The 20,494-nt window shown below is 32.9% G+C and overlaps 1 protein-coding gene across 2 annotated transcripts in view; it reads right to left on the bottom strand.

Moving 5' to 3' along the window:
• Positions 1-20,494, bottom strand: part of LOC124534043 (lachesin-like) — a 107,038-nt gene that overhangs the window by 29,347 nt on the left and 57,197 nt on the right. The window contains exons 3-6 of one of the 2 annotated variants that reach the window (XM_047109683.1): positions 18,563-18,696; positions 14,397-14,582; positions 13,120-13,312; positions 2,991-3,119 (exon numbers count right to left, since the gene is read on the bottom strand). In XM_047109683.1, coding sequence (XP_046965639.1) covers positions 2,991-3,119; positions 13,120-13,312; positions 14,397-14,582; positions 18,563-18,696 — 642 coding nt within the window. The remainder of the gene's footprint in view (positions 1-2,990; positions 3,120-13,119; positions 13,313-14,396; positions 14,583-18,562; positions 18,697-20,494) is intronic. The other variant, XM_047109693.1, reaches the window with a different exon arrangement.

Below are 20,494 nucleotides of genomic sequence, written 5' to 3'. Positions count from 1 at the left end.
TTGTCTATGACCACTTACCATCAGGTGATCCATTCTCTTGTCCAAAACCTATATCATAAAATGAGTAAATGAAAATCCCTATTGCAAACTACTAGAACCTACTAGAAGTGTATATTTGTTAAAACAAATTGGGTAAGCCAGTAAGTTCATTTTAATTTTACCATATACTTGGTGTATCGTGTTTGTATTATCTCCAAACCTCGAAAGGAGAGACTAGGTTGGTATTGGGAAACTTACAGGCTATTTATTATATTATATTATATTTATTTCATTTATTTAATATTCAAAGTAAAAATAACGGTTCGAATTCTTTTTATTTCAATACAAGACACGCGTTTAAAATATGACGATAAAAATTTGTTATTCAAAGAGTTCTAAAACGGAACGGGTTACGTGGGTGTGTGAGTGCGTTTGTGTTTGTGTGTGTATTTGAATACTTTGAAAATATAGAGAGAGATTAAACCTCAATGGTGTCCGTGTGAAGTAAAGTTGAGTTGTTACCCGTTGAAATTAACGAAGTTTCTCATCGCGAAATGTGCATTTGATTAACTTTTTAACTGCAAATTAAAAGCGTACAATTGTATATTATTTCATTTTCACAATCGTCCGATGAATGAGAAGTTATGTAGGGACGAAATATTAATTTATTTTAGTGCTCAACAACCCGAAAAGAATGCATTTATCATTTGTTTTCATGCGACTGAAATTTTCGTTACTGTATGCGAGGCTTAATGACAGCGATGATAATAATTGTTTAAGTAGTTATCGATATCATTGTTTATGGTTTTAAACTACTTTCATGACTATTTCCAATTTCACTTCAAGTTTTAATACGAAACAGGAATGTTTTATTACGAGGGAATTTTGATTGATAATTAAGCACTTTGAATTGTTAATGCAAATAAATAATATTTTCCGTGACCTTTTATACATATGAAAGCTAAGTCTTGAGTTAAAATCTCACACGGAATTTGTAATGCTCTAGCTATTTTGGATTACCGTTAGCAGTATTTTTATACTATTCCAAATTTAAAACAATGAATATACGGAGTCTACTTTAGCTTGGTGAAAGCGACACACGCCAGCTAAGGCTGTCTCAAAATAGATGATCAGTCGACATTCACTTATTTTTTCAGTGATTTCCGATTGCTTATGATTTCGTTCTACTCGTTGGAAAAATAGTAGAGTAATACATTATATTAACGATTACATCAGATATATAGGACACGTTTGATTTTACATATGAATTGCCTCGTTGCTTTAGTAGCTAGCTTATGATGCCTTATAATACTAGACCACGAACACAGGTTCATTGCCCGGGACGCGCTACTAAAAAGATTTTTAGGATTTTCCATCAGTAAATTTTCATTAGCAAGGCGCAGCCTGGACAGTTTTTACATTCACGTGCTGCGGAACTACAGTTCCATTCATACCTTGGTGTACTACAATATGCAAATGTGTTAAAGGTTCGCTTCGACAAGAAAGCCTACCGTGACCGAAATCACATCAGACACAGTGAGATGTGTCTATGTCTTCATCAATATAATTACTATATTATCAAAATAATGTTATATGTTCGAACATGTTCTATATCTAAGGACATACAAATCAGAAATTAAAAAAAACTTTTCGTTTTAGATAGTTTATTTTATGAGAAAGGTTTTACTTAATGTAATAACACACTACAAATAACGCCAAGCAGAAATGTTAAGCCCGTGTGTATCTACGTTAGACATATTTATTTCTTAACACAAAACTAACAAAATAACAACTCATTGAATTATTTATTGAACATTTTAATGCCAAATATGAACAAAATCTTTCCATCTTTAACGCCAATACGCATTTTATTACAATTTATGTAATTGCATTCAATCCTGCTTTATCTCTTGTCATAAAGAATATTCGACAAAGTGATATTCAATGGCAGTACTAAACACGTCGGCTAGGAACGGGCCTGATCCGTTTCAGATGCGAGGCACGCATCGAAGATGTTACGTGATAACACGAAAATCACCCAAGTGCTTACGTGTCTGAGACGTCGGGCCCAGCAGTTCCCGACATCCCGACCAACCGAGCATTGAATAACTCTGTTATAAATTAGCCTTCGAGATAGTCTGATAAGTTCGCGACGTAGCTTTTTGCTCATTGGTACTGCACGCAGGTGAGTGGATTTTATCGCTGGATGAATTGATTCATGTTTTGAATTCTTAATGCGATTTGATTTGCTTTTTCTCAGAAATATTATACGAGAAATAGAATTGTGTTTGTGAGGAATATGATTGAATAAATGATCGTAACCAAATAAAACAGCGATTTTGTTGAAATAAATGTTACTAATCGGTAAATAATAAAATGTGTTTCGGTTTGAAAGAACCTCCTGTTAAAAGAACAAGTGATCCATTGTATGTCAAAGAATTATTTTTAGATTTTTAAAGAGGTATTTTGATGATATGTGGTCGTCATTACAGTTCAATCCAGACATGGACTCTGTTAGTAATCTTAACCATATCAATGCTCTGTCAACTTTGATAGCTGATATGTCATGCCCCTCTTTGCAGTTATACTGGCTCACTAGCCTTGAAAGTGGTATATAGGAAAATTAATATTGCTGTTGTGGCCTTATAATATAGCCCCACAGATGTCAGTGTTTTTTGGCAAGGACACCGTTGCCCGTCTGCCTTTATACATTAAAGGAGATTTTTTTATGTAATAGGTAGGATATGCGAATGTACCACTTGATGGTAAGTGGTCACCACCCCATATAATTCACACTGTAAAAAATATTATACGTTTCCTACATAATCAATGCAAGCTTGGGAAATAAGTTGCTGTGTTACTTTTGCCGAATTATTTGAATTATTGACCTTTCTCATCAAAAGATAATAAAGCTAAGTATTGATGTTTAGCAGATATGTATATATAATATCTGTATAAAAATATGAGTGAATGATATATTTTTCCAGCTCGCCTTATACTACAATACTTACAGTGTACATGCAGCATGATTCTCTTGCTGACTGAGGGCGGGACGCCGTTGGCGGCGATGCATAAATAAGCTCCCATTTCTGACCTCGTCACCTTAGTCAGATTTACTATCTCACCCTCGAGTGACATCACTGTTGGCAGAAATAAATCTTATTAATTAAAATCATTTTAGCATATTTATATTAAATTACAAAAGAAAATAAATAATATATTCCGACCATCATGATCGAGAAGTGTGTTTGTTTTCGTAAGTTTAATACACATGTAGCAGAATTTCGATGAAATTAGACACATGCAGGTTTCCTCACGATTTTATCCTTCACCGCCGAGCACAAGATGAATTATAAACACAAATTAAGCACATATATACAGTGGTGCTGGCCTGGGTTTGAACCCGAAATCATCGGTTAAGATGCACGCGTTCTAACCACTGGGCCATCTCAGCTCATAGAACAAGTTCATTAGTCGATCAATGTTGAGTCTTTGTAGTACCGATTTTCCATAAAGAAAGCTACATACATTAGTATCAGAGTAATATGCATATATGATGTCGTCAAATATTAAATAATATGAAATCAGATTCGATTTTACAAAATGGATTTAAATTTAGAACAGATAAAAGTGCATTTCTTTTTTAATTTGAATTATGTTTAAGCTAAAATGTCAGTTCGTATAGTTTTAGCAGTTTTTGTGTTATTTTTTACAATTTTCATTTATTTAATTTCACGTTTGTAGTTGTTTGTAATCTTGCAACTGTTAAAGTTCCACTAAACTAATTGGCCTAAAATTTTGTATATATTTCTGTTTTGGTGACGATACAATCTAAAATATTAAAAAAAAAATTCTACAAAAGAACGTCACGTAAGCTTGTTTTTTTTTTTAAATTGTATACTTCATTTTAATCCTTCGCTTATGTTGCGAAAATTTTGCGTTCCAATTTTACACGTTCAGCCCGTCAATCAATGGTGACAGAAAGACACCCATCCCTTTCTGTCATCATTGATTTGACATTTAAAAGAAGGAGACACAGCATTATTTAATTAATCACCTAATAAAGGCTTTGAATGTTTACATGTTATGTTCAAAATGAGAATTTGGACCAAAAGTTATAATTTTCTCCTCCACTCTCCTTAAAGTCGTCAAAGGTCACAAAAAGTCGTATCATTAACAATAAGCATAATAGAATCCACAACAAAACCTTCAAAGATAAAACATAACACAAAAACAACACAAAGTTTTAAAACGAATTTCAATTCTATATCTATATCTACTTCAAATATAATCGTTCCTTACATAAAATCAATGCAAGCCACCTTGGGAAATAAGTTGCTTTGTTACTTTTGCCTCTAGGTACACTTTCCAAAAATAAGTATTTTCTTTCGAGAACAATAATGATGATAATAGTGATGATGACGTATTTCTTTACCTCGTTCAACCATTAAACGGAAATTGTAATTAAATATAAGAGATATATAAATTAATTAACAGTATTTAGTTTTATCTATGAACTCTTTCTCACATTTATATATCTTACTCCAATTATGTCGACAGATAAAACTGTTTCATACACAAAGTACGTAAATATGAGCTGAGATGGCCCAGTGGTTAGAACGCGTGCATCTTAACCGAGGATTCGGGTTCAAACCCAGGCAAGCACCACTATATATAAGTGCTTAATTTGTATTTAAAATTCATCTCGTGCTCGGCGGTGAAGGAAAACATCGTGAGGAAACCTGCATGTGTCTAATTTCATCGAAATTCTGCCACATGTGCATTCCATCGACCCGCATTGGAACAGCGCGGTGAAATATGTTCCCTACCCTCTCCTTAATGGAAGAGGAGGCCTTAGCCCAGTAGTGGGAAATTTACAGACTGTTACTTTACTTTTACTTTACTTTTACTCAAAGTATAGTACAGCACTACTAGATTTCGTCCTCGGCTTTTTTTCCTATGTTTAGGTGTATGATATGTCATGATCTCTTCTGTATATCCTCTCAAATTGTGTGCAAATTTTAATGACTATCAGTTGAGTAATCAATTCGTAAAATCATAACAATCAAACAAATTGACTTTTGAATTTATAATATGATTTAGAATATAGCTTGTTTGTTATAAAATCGTAAACTAAAATGAAACGAAATCCATATCAATCAGAGTAATTGTTTTTGCGTGAATTCGGAAAAAAAATCAAATGAAACATATCTCTTTATAACAAAACTATAAATATACATTGAATACAGAACGATGTAAATGATCGTTATATAAATAATCAGTAACATGGAATAAGCACGTTAATTCCAAAATACAAAACAAATATTTGTATACCCTCGTATAGTGCTTACTTTACATTTCACCAAGAAGTCCCTGAAAACACTTCCAAACGCGAAAGTAGACAGGCTTTGATAAACAATTGCGGTTAGTGGTTTGTACTCAAGCTGTTTTCCTGACACCTTGCTCAAATGGCAACGAAGTACGTTTACAGGCATTATTCAAACAAGAGGATAAAAAGAGGGGCAATATTTTTCGAAGGAACTGAAGGGAGTGATGGTTTAAAGTGTAGAGCTCTCGGTCGACCGGCGTGCCATGGTTCGTTAGCAAACAATAGCAGCCCAACGCTGACATGGAGTCGTTAGTGATTAGAATTTTTTTTTTGTGATTTAATATTGTCTTTTTAATCTATATTATCTATTTTATTAATATTAAAAATGTGAAAGTAACCCTGTCTGTTCAGTCCACAGAACCGACTTTGATGAAATTTGGTGTTTGGTGTAACTGGAACACCATGAAAGGACATAGGTTGCTTTTTTCGCCTGATACATGCCAACCAACACCCTAAAACGCGAATAAAGCTGCGGGGGCGTACTAGTATTTGTATATGATATACAATGTCGAACGTATCACGTATTACTTGATGCGTTTTTATACAGATTAATCGTATTTTATATAGGAATTGATTTCCATTGATTATAATCAATAGCTTTGCTTTCGAAAAATAGTAATTTTATAGAATAATAAATAATTGTCAGAAAATAATTCAATTTCATACTTTGTAGTTATTTATTTCATATTTATCAATTCCATTATTATTCATTCAGCTGTTCCACCAATAACATAGAAATAGTAAACATAAAATGTTTTTTAGTAAGTCTGGAATAATTTTTTTTTATATCTTTGCTACTCCATGTAATTCCTGTTCCCGTCTTCGAGACGGGTCGTTAAATAAACTTGGCCTGTCGATGTGTCACAAGTCAAGTGACGCTCAAACCCTTCGGACACGAAGTGCGGAGTGTTTCCTCAGACAACACGAATTTTACGACATTGTCATTTTATTGAATGAAACTTTTTACTCAATATTAAACGATGTACAACCATAATATAAAGTTTACGAATTTAATAATTTAATCTATTCTGTTAAGAATTTTTCTTATATTAAACTTTGCTGTCTCTAAATTATTAATTATACGCCAGCGGAATCAATAATTTAAAGTCGCTACAGGGAAAATGAAAAAGCAACATTTACCTTTGAAGTTTGAATTAAAATTAGGAATATTTTGTTGAATTCGATAATTCTTAAGACATATAAATTATATTTAATAAGCCAAGGGGAGCTAGTGGCTAGAAAAGGTAAATCTTAACTTAAGATAGCGGATTCATACTTGGGGAGCATTCATTCATAAATAATATTTCATATCGTGCTCTACGGGAAAGGAAAACATCGTGAGGAAACCTGTTAGTTATAACAATACGTAGTTGAGTATGTTGGACATATATGCTGCAACTCCTCACCGTTTAGAAAAGAGTCCTGTGTTCAACAGTTGTATAAATGTTTCCATTTATATTTGAAATATGTTAAATACGCAATCGTAAAACTCGTAAAAAATGTTAATAATGCAAATTTTAATATATGTATGTAAAATCATATCTCAGATATCGAGTCCCAGGTGGAAGTGCCGAGTCTAGCAAATAAAAAAATTATCGGGTTTCTGAGTCAAAAATATCTTGAAGTATTAAGAAACAAGCAGTATTTCTCATGCCTCTGCTTTAGGATAGCGGGTTGAAGTCACTCTATGTGAAGGTATAGTAGGTATATCCGTATTTGCGAATGTGTGAACTATCATTTTAAAAAACATCATCATATATATCAAGAAGTATAGGTTAAGGGATATACAAAATATGTAATATTTAACTATATCTAATATTATGATCTTATTTTGAAGATTTCAAATTTAATTTAGCAAAATCAAAATATCACTACGTATTATAAAATAAAGTCCCCCGGCTGCGATTGCCTGTCTGTATGTTCGCGAGAAATTCCAAAACTACTGAACGGTTTTTCATGCAGTTTTCACTAATAGACAGAGGTATTCATAAGGAAGGTTTAGGTTATAATCTATGGTGCTTGCCAGGGTTTGACCCCGCAATCATCGGTTAAGATGCACGCGTTCTAACCACTGGGCCATCTCAGCTCTCAAGCCATCGCAGCTCTCCCACACATATAAAATGCATAACTTTTAGACGTAGACGCATATATAAAGATGAAGGAGTTAATTCGAATGTCTCAGACTAAGTTTCCACCATTCATTCGCTTATCTGCATAATTTGTTGTAGAACATTAAACGAATAGGCACGCGACACGCCGCTGTCACCAGAACATGTTATATGTTAAACAATAAGGGACAAATTTTGAATTATTGCCCATTGTTGGAAACCAGAGTCATTGTCATTACAATTATTACCTACCGCCTAATGTTTGTAAATTTAAATAAAGCGGTACATCGTTATAAACAAGGGCCTTAAATATGCCAAGGCAGGCTTTGTATCGTAACTTCAAAGTACAAATAATGTATTTTAAATCTATAACAAGTTATAAGTGATTTATACAGCCATACTTCGTCGTAACTTTCGCATAACAAATTCGAAAGTGCCGCTCGGGATCGTTGAAAAACTATATTTGTCGTGTCGGACACCCCTCCAAGTTTCCTCATTGGAATATTCTGTGAAGTTACGTTGGCCCACGTAATGGATAGCCAGTATTGTTTCCTATTCAGATTTATGGAGGTAACTTGTAACGGCTTCTTTAATTAGACTTCTTCACTCAAATTGATGATTGTTGCTGACGTTAGTTAATTTAAAACCATTCAAGAAAGTTCGTACTGATGTTCCATTATGAAGTATCTTCTTAGTTATAATAAGTTTGAAAGCGACTTTAAGGTGTACTTAATTGAAATATCGTAATGCAACGTAATTTAGAAACTGTTCTTATAGAAACGAATTAGAATTCTCTAATCTAAGCAAGTGTATAGTGCTCATTCCTCTGTAGAAGTCATTACCGGTGGTACTTTGTTAGCTTAATGAATTGACTGATGGCAGAAGGAGGTCTGAACAGTGGTGGGGTTAAGTAGGAGCTGGCGATTAATCACCCTGTCGGTACAGTTTCCAATTGCCACTCGTCACGAATTCCCCTCAGTAGTAAGGTATAATTAGTTTCTTGTATAGATAATATTAAGTTCCACGTGATTTATTCGACAAATTCTATGATCTGGGAAAGAGGTTGATATGAACAGGTGTTTGAAATATAATAACGTTATACTTGTAGTTTATTTTCGTAATTTAGTTAATTTTACTTCAAATAATGTTTCAATTTTATAAGAGATTTTGTATTTAGGTTTATTTTTAAAATAAATGAAAATTGAAATTTTGTAAATATGTAACGAAATATGTTAACGAAAAGTTTTTGCCTACTTTTATTTTAGAGAAAATCTAGGCAGTAAAAACAAGTAAAAATTTGCTTATTTTGACGTATATTGATTTATAAGTTATTAAATGAAAATTATATTGGTTTTAATTGGGTAGGATATTATGCTACCCCATTTAAACATTCTTACTAAACACACATACAAGAAATGCTAAATTTTGACTTATTTATTAAATTCATCACAACATTTATGGAATTAGGAGTCGAAATTATGGAGGCTTTTAATTCAGACATAATTTTATTTTGCAACGTCAAATCGCACTAAGATACGAGTAATTAAATTTGATTTCATCACTTCAATCCTATATTTAAAAGACCATCGATTCGACATTTAATTTCATCGATCTGATATTGAAGCGTCTTGAAATCGACACCAGTTGCTGAGTGTGTGCTAATCCTGAAGCCAGAATTTAAGTGTTTACTGGGGTACTGAAATCATACAGCCTGTTTTGTTTTTGTCTCCTGCGAAGCTGATCTGGCTTACAACACAGATATCAAACGCCTTGGTCTGCATGTGCTTCGTTTAAAAACACCATTATCCGCCTAATTGTCTATAATATTTGATCGATTTAAAATTATTCAATTTTCATATAGTATCTTTTTTAATCTATTTCAAGCTATTTGTTTTGAGTTGGGTTTGTTTTAATGACCGACTAAATTAAAGTCATCGTCATTTTTACACTTTTAATGATTCTTCACTTAGCAGTAAAGATTAGAGAATCCAATTACCCTGCAATTATTAAATATTAAGTGATTCTTTCTGTATAGTGTAAAATAATATTTCTGTTGAGCAAACTGTGTAACTATGAATGTTATCACGAGTTCCAATTTATCCATTTATCGTTATAGGATATGGTTTCCACTAATACCTAATATCAATTTGACTTAAGTGTATTAAGACTACTATTATGCTGTTAAATAGAATGAGTATACAAGTAAATGCCATCGCTCTAAGTTTTAGTAGTTAATCGATCAGCCATTTAATTGCCAACCACATCTATAAGAGATCCGAGACCTATTTGATTTCATCAATAGATTCTATGCAAACTTTTAGAAGAGTCTGTATTTTCTCTCTCAGGTAACGGTTTTGAAAATAATTCTTAAAGAAAATTCAGAAGGATACTTCTAAATTTAAATTTTGTTACACAATATTTTCTCGTTTAAGATATACTAAAATTGCCATTATTATATCTACAAAAAAATCAAATCTACTTTTTATGCTGTCAAATTAAAGAGGTAGGTGTATATTACTAATAGTTTCGTTGCTTCTTTATTTGGCCAAGTGCTGAGATGAGTAGGTGAGTAATTATTCCCGGGCGGTATGAGATTGTAATCCAACGGGATTAGAAAGGGCGGCGTGAATGGTAATAGGAGCTCCCCGAGGTGCTGTGGTCTGATTTACTGCTAAGATTCAATAGTGAATATTTTAAGAGTTGATTTATTCCTGGCTCATTTCTTAAACTTCTTCACTGTTTAATTATAAATTATCTATTGTATTAGTGGTATTAATTATATGTATTAGTGGTATTAAGATCTTGACTTTCATAATTATTGATTTTAAGAATTTACAAGTTAATATTATAAAACAAAGTCCCCTTATTGCGTCTGTCTGCCTGTATCTTCGCTGTAAACTCCAAGACTGAACGGATTTTCATGCGGTTTTCACTAGGGTACATAGAGGGATTCGGAAGGAAGGTGTAGATATATATTTTATTAAGCTTTCTGTGTAAAAAAGTTGGAATATAACGACAATTTTGTTAACATGTTAAAAAAAAAGCTCAAAAAAAAAATACTTATCTTTTCCCGTGCGTAGCCGGGACGGGCCGCTAGTATGAGAATAAATTCTACGATACTAAATATTGGAATAAATTTAATTCAAATAACACTTACAAGTAACAATGATTCGTTCACAAGATTCCACTAAGAACAGCGTAGAGTAATTAAATGAGCTGGGCAAATATTTGCGGACACGAAATATTAGTGCTATAAGTGTATTAATAAATGGTTATTGTTTTACTTGAATTATCAAAAGTATATAGTAAATAAATGTTGTATGCAGTTTTTATATATATCTTTTGAATATTGTAGAAACTTATGTAAGCCTGATATTTTAACAAAGGGAATCTAACGTAGTACAACAGAATTCCTTATCCGGATTAACCTACTTAATATATGCATAGTGAGGCTCTCATGTGTTGAGGGTCAAGCTCTCTCTTATAGTTATATGAGCGTACAGACTCTGTACTGTAAAGTTCGTGTTTTCAAGTTTTAATTAAACACAACTTATAGATCTTTGATCAACATGACTTTTTGTTCATTCATTTATTTCTTTATTGCCTTAATCATTGATTGGAAGAAGTATGATTTATGATATACCTATTTGTCAAACAATATTAAGTATTGTTTTGTACTAGCTTGACGGGTGAGTACGCTACAGACACAAGGTATATAACATCTTAGTTCCCAAGGTTGGTGTCTTGTTGGATATGTAATGAAAGGTTAATATGTTTTAGTGTTTGTTTATGGAGGTGACCACATACCATTTGGATGAACATTTGCTCGACCACTATTTGTATTATAAAAATAATTATAAAACTTATTATTTCGAGCCATATTTCGATTTCATATTACGGTAGTTTATCATTATCTTTCACTTGTATATGTGTAATTATTTGTTATAATTTTTGAGATATAGCTTTTTACGTTAACATATTCGAAGAGAGAACTGTTGACCTGTGCGGTCTCTCCTAGCAGACGCTGCCAAAATGGTCAAAGATAGTATCTGTAAATTTTGTTTTTAAGTTTTTAGTTATTTTAAATGTATGCATAATGCAGAATATGAGCGTAAGATATCAAAATATCATATGTGACATTCGCTATAATAATTATAAATTTGATAAGGTACACGTATCAAAATAGCGTATTCAATAATTAACCTACCAATAAAACAGTCATAGGTAATTTAAAAAATAATGGTACGTATATTATTTACCACGATTGGGTATTTTCTTTCACGATTTGGGTATAAAATAACCATTTTAATTGTTAGGAGTAAGCTATTTTTTTCTTTAAGTATGTACCTATAATAAAGAATGAAAAAGTAATTTTCCAAAAATTATATTGACTTCTGTTTAATATTTAATGTATGTCACTGTATTAAATGTTGAAGTTTGGTTTTAATTCGGCTTTTTGGTACCTATTAATAATTAAATCATGGACTTGACATGACATAATTATATAAATATAACACATTATAACATAAACAAATACAACCACTAAACTATTGATAACGATCTTCATAAACATATATTTCCTTTGGGTACCTTATTAATAATGGCGAAGCACGCAAACTGTTAGCCATAAAATTTGCATGATATTCTAGACCCATAAATTTTATGTTATTTTATGATTTATTTTAAATAAACCCTATTTGTTTCCTGTGTTCACGTTTTTTTCTATTGTAAAAGAAGGTGATTAAAATATTTAATAATAAACTGTCCTGTTAAATTCGATGCAATGTAAGAATATCAGTGAATTATTTTTTGGACAGGATTTTGCAAACTTTTAGTGCCGTTTACATTTAAACGACCATTTGCGAATGTTTTTGTCAGTAGTTTGAATTCCCGCTACTACAGGGGTTGGGGTAGTTGGAAAACTCACGTTATCGATTCAATGAGCTTAACAAAAATAACCTATACAGCTCTTACGATAACCACTCGGGATTTGTCGAAGATGGAATGCGATTCCTAGAAAATCTCTTTTAAAATTAGACTTGTAGATATCCCGATAATAATGGTCAGGATAAACTGACCCTTAATTGTGTGGAAATTGTGATAGGAACTGAGGTGACCCAGTGGATAGGACGCGTGCATCTTAACCGATGATTGCGAATTCAAACCCAGGCAAGCACCACTATATATGTGTGTTTAATTTATGTTTATAATTAATCTCGTGCTCAGCGGTGAAGGAAAGCATCGTGAGGAAACCTGCATGTGTCTAATTTCATCGAAATTCTGCCACATGTGCATTCCACCAACCCGCATTGGAACAGCGTGGTGTTCCAAATCCTCTCCTTAATGGAAAAGGAGGCCTTATCCCAGCAGTGGGAAATTTACAGGCAGTTACTCTACTTTACTTAAAATAGTGATCACATTGACAGTTCGTGTGAAGAATGAAGAATAAAAACATCTAGTGCGTTTGAGTGAAATTTTGATGATGAAAGTCTAATGTCGCAGAACAACTTGTTTTCTGACGGTAGAACGGTCAATGCAGTATTAAGTCACGTGACTTCCGTGCTCATTATCCACAGAATAACTAGTAAAAGACCGACGGATACTACATATGAAAATTTTATATCTATTCAAAAGATACGTTACCTTTGGTTTTGCCTTGAGGTCCACCTCTAGATATTAGATCTCCACCATCTTCTCGCCTCCAGACTATTTTAGGGGGTGGATATCCTCGTGCTTTGCACACGAGCTTAGCTGACCCCCCTTCTGGTACCATCATATCCCCAGACGTCTCTTCATAAATGATGTCTGGTGGAATTACCACTTCTAAAAATGCTGTCTGTAAAAAATACATATGATAAATATTTTCATTAGCCTTGGCTATGAACTCCCGGTCTACTCAGACAAATAGTGCGGTGAAAACTATAGACATTACTCGTCCGGGTGCCGATTCGTGTCTTCATAGCATTTTGTGTTTTAGCTTGGGAATTGTTAACGCTTACTGTATAGTATGTTTTCGTGGCCTTGAAAGTTTTGATTGGTTTAATACGATGAGTTTTTAGATTGTTATTTTTGGGAGACATTTTAGTCATCTATTTTTAAACATTGTTTCTCTTTTATCTCGAATTATTATGCTAATAGAAAGACTGGATAAAATTAGCACCCCTACGAAGGGGTTCGTATAGTATAATTTAACAAAAAAAAACAGAAATAGTGCAACACTAACATAGATATAAGTATTTTCTTTTATAAAATATGCTAACATTATAGGAAATAAAAAAGGCTTTATTATTATTAAGCAGCGTAATAGCACTCGGTTCAGTGACAGTTACTGCTATACAAACATTTAGGATACTAATATAAGCAAAAAATAAATAAAATTAATTGTCCAAATTAAATAAAATTAATGACGTCGAATTTTTTAATTTATCGATTTACGTCGCAGCGGCAACTTAGATATCGAAGGTTTGGGTGATTGTATTTTGGACGGGGTACCTTTTAGATGACATTGATTGTCAACCCTCTTAGTATGAACTGTTACAAATATTTTTATTTTGATAATAGCAGTGATTGGACACAATACTTGATGATAAATACAAATTTATTTCGCTTTTATTTTAAATGATAATATCTTATTTAACAAAAAATACAAATTCAATTAATAAAAAATAAATAATATCAGTTACAATTGTCATCCTTTTCAATGAAAATATTATATTATTGTACTGTAATTACTAAAAGTTCTCTCATTTAAATCTCGTATAAATAATAAAACATTATTATATAGTGTAATACATACTTTCATTACGATTTCTTCACAAAGGATGTTAATAGCACGTCCGCATATTATAAATATTTATCAACTAAAATTATACAGCATTAATGAAACTTGTTAAAATAATTGATGAATCTTATAATGTTACCTGCATTTTCATGGGGTCTGTGTTTACTTGGCACATGTATTGTCCTCGGTCCTCTCTCTTCACACCACGGATGATCAGCGTCCACGTGTTGTAGTCGTTGTGTGTTACACTCAGACGTGCGTTGTTTGTGATCACATGTTCGTGTATTGCCAGAATCGCCTTTGTATCCGCTTTGATCCATGCAACCTGTCCCGGGGAATTACACAGAGCATTCTTCAGTTGCGCATTACTAAAATACTTCCGCAGTCACCTTATCTAACATCGTTTTGGGGATAGAGAAAAAGTATATATAACCAGTCCCGATTATCTCTGATGAAGAACGTTAGCGGTTGTAAAAAACGTAAGCGATGAAGACTTTTATAGCGAACAAGTCTAATTACAAGCGAATACTTCCCAAGAGGCAGTCATGACAACGATCCTCGAGCGCCGGCAACACTATCTTGTTGCGAGCGCCTCGCAAAATGCTCTCGGAATTTTTAATTACATTTTCGTCTGGTCGCCGCTATGAGGCGTACTGCGGGCGTACTGTGAAAACGCCCTCGTTTCGCCCGCTTTACCAAAAGCGTCGACATCGCAATAGAAGCTAATTTCCTGCATAGCGCGTAACAAAAAAGAAATAAATGTCCACGAAAATATGGCGTTACAGATACATTTTGTTGGACGCGGAGCTCAATTTTATTTTAAGAAACGTCATAGAACTATTTTGTTTGATATAGAAACTCTTTGTGAGGACTGGTTAAACTATAATGAGAGTCGTATTTAATTGATATTCTATGATATTTTATATATTAGAGTGCAGGATAGAGTGCTCTACAGTGGGTGCTATAAGGAAAGTTGACTACACAATCTTAAAACACTGAGTGCATTTCATCAATCACTAATCTGTGCACTTCACTAAGGTTGTGGCTACGTCTTAACTTATCAATAGTGCCAAAAGAAACAGGTAACATAAAAATAAAATTAAAATTAACGTGAATTCTTCCAACCCTTTCTCAAGAATTATTAAATTATTACAATTGCTAAATTTTGACTTAAAAAGGTTGGAAAGAAGAGAATCCTTTGATGCAATTTTTAAAAACATTAAAATTAAAATTAATTTGTCTAAAGTCAAGTCTAAAAACGCGTTATACAATAATAAAAAAGCAAAAAAAAACTACGATACATATTATGTTTACCTTTTATTGGGTAATGGATTAATTTATAAAATCAACATGTTTATATTTGTTTTGGAAAATTGCATCAACCATTTAACAAAATAAATAAAAGTTTTAAAAACATTGAATATATATTTTAGTATTTACCGGCTTCCAAACTCATCCATACCAGCGGTGCATATCGAAGTCATGTCATTTGTTTTTTATTATGGAATGTGTGTTTTTGTATGGGATGGTACCATTTGCGGACGGTAACATCTTGTATGTTCGTCATTTAATCATACCTTACCTATAGCTTAACGATATTTATTATAAATATAGTTGTATAAAGTTTTAACTTTGCGGTTTCATAAATTCAAATAATTTGTAAAAACTACATTAGTAAAGGAGGCAAATGATTTAATACAAGATTATACAGACGATAAAAAAGCGTGGAATTAATACTCGTTAACTTTCAGGCAGGATATATTACATAAATATAAAAATATATTATTGTATATAACTAACATGAATGGGTTTTTAAAACGTTGAAAAAGAATAACTACTGATTTTCTTGCTGGTTCTTCTCGGTACAATATTTCCGAACCGGTGGTAGCTTCACTTAATATATGTAATTTTTAAAATATGAATCATAATGCTTATAAAGTCTACATAAGTATATTTTGATTTTGTGAATATTTCTGAACTCAGTCATATAATGTATTCTATTTCTTAATTCCGAAGACCATCTAGTTTCATATCCAATACCGATATTAATGTTTGATTATCAGTTCAGCCGTTGTCTTTGGGGATTCCGTCGTATTACTGTGATTGTAATTACAGAATACGATCAGTATGGGTTAGCAAACGAATGTATCGATGTCTGAGACTTCGGATATCTGAACTGTTTCTTAGCGATATACTTACTCTGTCTCGAGAAGTCGCTTGGGAGACGATCGTAATGATTGTTTCGAAACTTTGAATTTGAAGGATTTTGCAGATTCATTCTTATATTTAGATTAGATTTACATAGATGAATTATATTTTTTGTTTTATGGAATAGCTTTTTGTACGAGCATATGGGCTACCTGATGGTAAGTGGTCACCATCACCCATAGAGTATGACGCTGTAAGAAATATTAACTATTCCTTACATAGTCAATGCGCCACCAACCTTGGGAACTAAGATGATATGTCCCTTGTGCCTGTTGTTACACTGACTTACTCACCCTTCAAACCGGAACACAACAATACTGCGTACTGTTGTTTAGCGGTAGAATATCTGATAAGTGGGTGGTACCTACCCAGGCGGACTTGCACAAAGCCCTACCACCATGTGATATGTTTTCATTGTAGAAATTAAAATTAAATCATTAATAAGCTCACGTCAGAAACAGACGTGTTTCTTATTTAGTTTTTTGTTTTTGTAAATAATTAAATAGAGTTTCTTAAGAAAAGTGTCCAGGGCGATGCAGTAGCTTTATCGGGGAAGTAATTTGCGTAATTGAAAACAATTAGTTTTTTACGAATTCGTTCAGCTTTTTACCTTTGTAAATGTCTCGTTCGATATTATTTCGAATAATTCAACAATAAGATACCAACTGTAGATTAACTGTGAGGACAGTCGAGAGCACTGCCTCTCGAAATGATTGAACGGGGACTAAGGGGGTTTGCCCTGGCTTTATTTTAATTTCGTAAAGTGACTGTTTTGCAAGGTCTCCTTGCCTAAATGGAATAGCCTCGTAGTGGATTAGCGGTTTCGCTTTGCAAATTAATTGATACCCGAATGCATACTACATTTCCGCTTGTTCGATGGCTTTCGAAGCGTATTTCATTTAGCGTTTATTCATTTATATTTCGCCCGATGTTTGGTAAGCTTTTTATTTTATAATAAATAATTTATTACTTTTGTATTTATATAAATATTATCCAATTATTTAAATTATAATAATCAATTGGATTTATGTAAGGGTCTATTTAAATGAAATGTTTTTAGAGGAAGGGGGCGGTGCTATCGATTTCCAATATACATGCTTCATAATTCGCATATTATCGACATAGCAAAGTTTGTGCATAATTATATTCAAACCCAAGAATACGTTTACGTAATTCGTTTTATTTTATATTCTTGAGTTTTTATTCTATGTGCAGGTGTTGGTGTCTGTGCAAAATGTGCTTTGTATTGCTAGCTATGCTACAGTGAAATAACTGTGCAATTCATTTCAAGTGTGTTACTCTATGCTAGGTAGAGATAGTTTCTATTAGGTGAGTAGAAGTGCATTGAAGATTGTGTACTAAGAAGTGTGAAAGTTGGTGCAGAGGACTATTCTGTTGAGGTCTATAATTTAGAAAGCCTTAATTGATTTTCAGCGAATGTCATTTTTAATCAATCATCATTCATATCATCATATGAGCATTTTTTCTCATAAATCAATTAATTCGATCAAATTTAAAATTATATATATGATAAACATTTTAGTTTATATATTGATTAGGAATTTATTTGAGTTAAGAAATATTACCTTCGATTACACGCTTTGCTTAATTTAATATGACGTCATAAAACACGAAATAATGTCATACAACAAATATATTATTATGTGATAAAAAAACATTCATATAAAAATAAACCTATGTTAACATTTTTTTAAACACAACTGATTTATTAAATTTCATATACTTTTCAGGTTTTCTGGAAGAGATTCATTCTTAGGCATCATAACCTCTATTTTGTAAATAGTTTTTGGTGTAGAACAAAGCGTATTTAGTATTGCATATTTTAATGAAGGCTTTTTACAAATCGCTAATAATATCAGTCCTGGCAAAACCTTTGATTTACCGCCTTGCTATAGCCCTCAGACCTTCATTACTATTCAGTTCTATGCAATCGAGACCCCGCTGAAAATCAATTTGGCTTCTGAATAAATCATGTTAAGAGACTACCAGGCGTACAACTATAGACCTCAATATCAAGTGCTGAGTGAGGGTGCTCGTCTATTCGATCTAGCTGTATTGAGTTGGTTTGATACACACCCTGGCGGTGGCGGAGTCGCCACTCACCCTATAACCACCCAGGTTATTGACCACACAGGTGAAGGTTGCGTCCCTCCCCTGCGCTATCGTCACGTTCTCCAGGGGATACAGGAAATCCGGTTCCAGACCTAGAGCTGAAAACAAAAAAAAAAGCATTACTTTTTTATCAAAAATATTTGGGATTTAAAAATCGAATTGCAATAATGTACGTGTATAACAGATATATTATTAATAATAGCATTATCATTAAGCTACGTTCACATCTTTGCAATAAAACGCAAATGAAAAACAATGTTTTTAATCGACGTAATCTGTACGTGTCTGTTTTTAAATAGGTGTATCTCCGCATTAAAGTAAATCGAAATGAACGCAATCGCTTCCGTATCGCACTGTCCATCTGTTAATTTATTGTTATTGCTTTATATCTTTAAAATCAGCCCCTATGAAATAAAAAAGGATTATCATAGTGTTGATAATATTGTTTTAACACAAGTTCGTTTCGAATTTTTCAAACAATGGTCCCTTTTTAAAAAAAAACTATTCACATTTCTTCAAGGTGTAGTTTGATTAAATATATTATAATTATTGCATTATTGACAGGAGGGCTGGTTCGTTTTTGCCCAGAGGATCGGAATTGCGATTCAACGGGGAAATGCTGCTAGCATTCTAGCCACCATTCCACGCGGTCAAGATTTATACAGTAACTAGTTTTAGTTCATATTTGTATATATATACTTAAGCATTTAATGTTGTTAATTCTTATGTTAATAAAGACTTTATCTAAAAAAAATTAATTGAATTTAAGATGACTTAGTGTTAGAGCTCGTGAACCTTAATTGGAGATTGTGATCAAGGACGAAGCATTATGAGTTTTATTATGTTTAAGGTATATTTTTTTTCATGTCGTATAGGTTGGCGGGAAACGGCCGAATGATGGTTAAGGACAGAAATATTAATCAATCATATACCTAGTGGTATGCACCACCCACGTGGGAACTAATTGTTGTGTGCCTCGTGCCTTAGTTGGGCTCGCGTACCGTTTAAAAGAGAAAACAGCAATACTAAATAAATTAATATTTTCTATTTCTTGTTTGTTTGGTGAACAGCAATCTGTTAAACGGTAGAATATATGATAAGCAGGTACCTACCTAGCGTTGGGGTAAGCAAAATAGCTTACCAACAAACTCATACTCAGGTACAATTAGGTCTGGTACTGTATATGTGTTTAACCTTTAATCAGAACCATACCCCAGTAGTGTATTATCTACAGGTTGTTGTTTAGTAAAGTAAAGTAACAGCCTGTACATATCCCACTGCTGATATAAGGCCCCCTCTTCCATTAAGGAGAGGGTTTGGAACATATTTCAACACGCTGTTCCGATGCGGGTTGGTGGAATGTACATGTGGCAGAATTTCGATGAAATTAGACACATGCAGGTTTCCTCACGATGTTTTCCTTCACCGCCGAGCACGAGATGAATTATAAACACAAATTAATCACATATATATCGTGGTGCTCGCCTGGGTTTGAACCCGCAATCATCGGTCAAGATGCACGCGTTCTAACCACTGGGCCATCTCAGCTCCTTTACTGTACTTTAAATCATGAATAAATAAAAGGGCTCCTTTGCAAACGGTACTAACAGAAATTATGATCAATACAAATCGGTTTAAATACTATAATATGCAAATCAATTTCAATTCCGCACAAAGACGACTAATGTATATGATTAATTAAATTATATTTATAGTGTGCTAATGTTACCACATAATTTTAAGTATATAGTTAGTTTGTAGTATTCAGATTGGAAGGTGAAAAATATTGTGAAAGTGTTTGACTTTCATACGTTTGGCTATTTATTACTCAATTTCTATAGTAAAATTCCGCAGACATTTTGACTTTACCGTTTTGTAAATTCAAATCGTTTGTAA

Source organism: Vanessa cardui, chromosome 1 (assembly GCF_905220365.1).
Source record: "Vanessa cardui chromosome 1, ilVanCard2.1, whole genome shotgun sequence".
NCBI lineage: Eukaryota > Metazoa > Arthropoda > Insecta > Lepidoptera > Nymphalidae > Vanessa > Vanessa cardui.
The sequence above is the reverse complement of the archived record's forward strand: the minus strand, read 5'-3'. Positions and strand labels throughout refer to the sequence as shown.